Genomic DNA, 4,030 nt, shown 5'->3' on the forward strand with positions numbered 1-4,030 from the left:
CGGGTTGTTTTGTCAGGTGTTCTGAATTAAAGCAGTCTTTTTTTAAAAAAGGGGGTGGGGGAGGTAGGTCTCGGATTTCCTTCGGGTTAGACAGACTTCCCTCCCCCCCTCCGAATTCCAAAGGAATGTGGAACGGGCAGGAGCAATGGCTGAACCTCCCCAAATTCTTTTGTTAAGTTTGCCCATAAAAACCCGATCCTGTGCTTATGCTAGGGGAGCAGTGGGGGGGGGGGACCACGCTTCTGTTTCTTTGTGCCCGCCAACAAAAGGCCAGAGAGTAAAGACCATTCTCCCGAAAAAAAACCCAACATGTCACCCAGATAGAAGCTCTTCTTTCCCCTCCTTCCCTGCCCCTCCCCAAATCCTCACAACACTCTGCCAAGGGAGGATTCCACTGGAAAGAAAACTTTTAAAACTGCAGTTGAAGGAAGTTTCTTTTTTTTCCTTCGCCTCCTCCATCCCCATCTTGTGTGTATTCCCTCAGAAGTTAGGTCCCATGGAGATCCACGCTCCAGATTCCCCAGTTAGGGTGAATGAAACTTTAGCCCAAATATATAGGGAGCCCCAAAAAGGTTTAAATCAGGGGTTTCAACAGAAACAAATAACAGAAAAGTAGTGCCCGCCTATGATTTTACAGAGGATTATTAGATTTAGGGCTTCTTTGTAGCAGGAACTCCTTTGCCTATTAGGCCACACACCCCTGATGTAGCCAATCCTCCCGGAGCTTACAGTAGGCCCTGTACTATGAGCCCCGTAAGCTCTTGGGAGGATTGGCTACATCAGGGGTGTGTGGCCTAATAGGCAAAGGAGTTCCGGCTACAAAAAAAGGCCTGGATTTAAGGAACCTTCAACCTATCCAGGCGACAATCCAAGGGGAATGAGATAGGGTTGCCAATCTCCAGGTGGTGGCTGTAGACCATCCCCCCCAAATTATAACTGATCTCCAAGTGACAAAGATCAGCCTGCCTGGAGAAATTGGCACACTTTGGAAAGTGGACTCTATGGCCTGAAGTCCTTCCCCTCCCTGAATCCTGTCCTCTTCAAGCCCTTCCCCCCCCCCCAAAAAAATCTCCTCTCAGCCTGGAGGTGGCAACCCGAGATGTGAGGCCACTTTTTGTAAGAGGCGCAAGTCCCACCCACCCTTCTCCGACTCCCATTCCTGGCCTGAGAATTCCAGCGTTTTCCCTTTGAGCAGACCCTGTGGAACTTAGGTTCAAAGAACTTAAAAAAGCACCCCCCCCCAAAAAAAAACAACAAACAAACTTGAAGGAAGATCCTTTGCAAGGTGAGAAATGTACTGTCTCCAAGAACAGTCTTCACAAGGACACTTAAATTCTGCGCAATTCCTACTTGGCCAAGGAGGAAAACCAAGTCAGGAGGCTCTTTGCACACATATTTTTTTTTTGTTCTCTGTTGGTTAAGAAGGCAGATTTTGGAGACTCCACCTCCCCCCTTCTACCCCATTTTCCTTCTTGTGTCTCCCCCACAAGAAACCAAGAGCACCCACGGGAAAAGGGGTGGGGGGGGGAACTCTCATACCGCCGTCTCCCCTTTGCTGCCCGTGCGGAGCCTGTGGTAGAAGCGCCGCCAGGACTGGAGCGTCTTGCCAGTCCAAATCCAGAAGCCCGTGGTGATGCCCACGATCATGGTCATGAGGTACTTGATGACGAAGACGGTGAAATCAGGGCTCATGGGGGCAAAGTTGGTGGGGCAAGCGATGGCGTAGCTCTTGCAGGTCTGGAGGAGCCACGTCTTCTCCCACGAGTCCCGGAAGGCCTGCTCGTAGAAGTAGCAGGCCAGGACGATGGTGGCGGGCACGGTGTAGAGGACGCTGAAGACCCCAATCCTCACCATCAGCTTCTCCAGCTTCTCCGTCTTGGTGCCGTCGTGCTTCATGATGGTCCGGATGCGGAAGAGGGAGACGAAGCCAGCCAGCAGGAAGGAGGTGCCGATGAAGAGGTAGACGAAGAGCGGGGCCAGGACGAAGCCGCGCAGGGCGTCCACGCTGTAGATGCCCACGTAGCAGACGCCGCTCAGCAGGTCCCCGTCCACCTGCCCCATGGCCAGGATGGTGATGGTCTTGACGGCGGGCACAGCCCAGGCGGCCAGGTGGAAGTACTGGGAGTTGGCCTCAATGGCCTCGTGGCCCCACTTCATGCCGGCCGCCAGGAACCAGGTGAGGGAGAGGATGACCCACCAGATGGAGCTGGCCATGCCGAAGAAGTAGAGGATCATGAAGAGGATGGTGCAGCCCTCCTTCTTGGTGCCCTGCACCACGGTGCGGTAGCCGTCCTCAGAGAAGCGCTCCACGCACACCACCTTGTCCTCCAGCAGGAAGCCGGCGACGTAGGCCACGGCCACCATGAAGTAGCAGCCCGAGAGGAAGATGATGGGCCTCTCGGGGTAGCTGAAGCGCCTCATGTCCACCAGGTAGGTCAAGACGGTGAAGAGGGTGGAGGCGCAGCACAGGAAGGACCAGACGCCCACCAGGAGGCGGGCGAAGCGCACCTCGGCCTCCTTGAAGTACATCAGGCCGTTGGGCAGGTCGGGCTCGCAGGGGGCCCCGCAGTCCCGCTCCCCCAGGAAGCGGTAGCCCAGGTAGGGGGGCACCTTCAGCTGGCGCGGGCAGGAGAAGGCGTAGCCGGAGGGGGGCAGGGGGTGGGCCGGGGGGTGGGGTAAGGAGGGGGTGGGGTAGGCCGTGGCACCCCCGGGGCCGCCCCCCGCAGCCCCCCCGCCGCCGCCGGAGGTGTCCGAGGTGTTTTGGCCCACGCAGATCTCGCCTGCCCCGTGCACCGGGAAGTTCTCGCAGCGGAGGCGCTCGGGCCACTGGAAGCCGAACTTGTTCATGAGGGCCTCGCAGCCCTGGCGGGCCCGCTCGCAGAGGGAGCGGCAGGGGGGGATGGCCTGCTCGAGGACGGTGCAGACGGGGGCGTACATGGAGCAGAGGAAGAAGCGCAGCTCCGGCGAGCACTGCACCTTGACCAGCGGGTAGAACTGGTGCACCTCCAGCCCCGCGTCCTCCTGGTTGGTGTGGCCAAGCAGATTGGGCAGGATGGTCTGGTTGTAGGCGATGTCGGTGCACAGCGGGATGGAGATGGGCTGGCAGAAGCCGTGGTCCGGCACCGAGATGCCCTTCTCGCCTTGGTACGGCTGGGCCCCGACGCCCCCCAAGAGAGCGCCCGCCAAGAGCGCCAGGAGGCCCCACCGGGCCTCAGCCGAGGCCTCTCCAACCCGGGAGCGCATGATCCAGCCAGGCAGGGCGCCCCCCTCGACGGGCAGCGCGCACTAGGCGAGGGAGGAGGGCAGGCGGCGTCTCAGGGCGCACAGGCGCGGGGCGACAAGGGCATCGGGGCGCCCCCCGAGGGCTCCCGCACCGGCCGGGCTGCTGGCTCCGCGTTCCTGGGCGGGGGAAGCTGGGAGGAGGAGGCGGCGGCGGCGGCGCTTGCCAAACCGGCTCTGGGGCTCAGAGCTCGCCAAGAGCCGTCGGGAAGGGGGGGGGGGGGGGAGAAAGCGCCTTTTCTGCAGCCCCGGATCAGGGTCTCTCCTTCTTCCCCCAGTACCTGCAGGGGGCAAAGCCTCCCGTCGGTCCCCGAAGCAGTTCCAACTCGGGCTCTCTCCAAAGAAAACTTTCCTTCGGGGGGCGCGGAAGAGGGAGGTGAAAGTCGGGCTGCGTCGGCTGCCAAGTCCTCCCCGCAGCGGTTTCCACGCGCCTCTGCTTTCCCTCCCTGCGCGCAACGGCTCTCAATCCATCCAAAGTCCCAGGCGTTAAGGGAGGCTGGCGGGGCTTGAGCTGGGATCCGTGTATCCGGGGGGGGGGGGGCGGTCGTCTGAAACGATCCTTTCACAGAAAATTTTAAAAATCCAAATCGAGCGGCTGCCTGCTTCTCTCGCCGCTTCCCCGGATCCCGGCGGAGAGGCGCCCCAAACCTCTCCGGCGCTTGGAAGAAGCACGATCTCTCCGAGGGAGATGCGCAAAAACGCAGCTTTCCCAACCCCGCAAAAAAAGAGCAGGCGACCCTATATGGCGTGG

The 4,030-nt window shown here is 59.9% G+C and overlaps 1 protein-coding gene across 1 annotated transcript; it reads right to left on the reverse strand.

The window, feature by feature from the left end:
• Positions 1-1,486: 1,486 nt before the first annotated feature.
• FZD7 (frizzled class receptor 7) lies at positions 1,487-3,243 on the reverse strand. The gene has a single exon (XM_060257139.1). It carries the CDS (start codon positions 3,241-3,243, stop codon positions 1,534-1,536), a length of 1,710 nt encoding a protein of 569 aa, XP_060113122.1. The 3' UTR covers positions 1,487-1,533.
• Positions 3,244-4,030: the final 787 nt, after the last annotated feature.

The sequence above is a fragment of the Heteronotia binoei genome, chromosome 16, assembly GCF_032191835.1.
Source record: "Heteronotia binoei isolate CCM8104 ecotype False Entrance Well chromosome 16, APGP_CSIRO_Hbin_v1, whole genome shotgun sequence".
Lineage (NCBI taxonomy): Eukaryota > Metazoa > Chordata > Lepidosauria > Squamata > Gekkonidae > Heteronotia > Heteronotia binoei.

Excerpts from the sequence above, each read along its gene's own strand:
- FZD7 (XM_060257139.1), bottom strand. The coding sequence starts at position 3,243 with ATGCGCTCCCGGGTTGGAGAGGCCTCGGCTGAGGCCCGGTGGGGCCTC.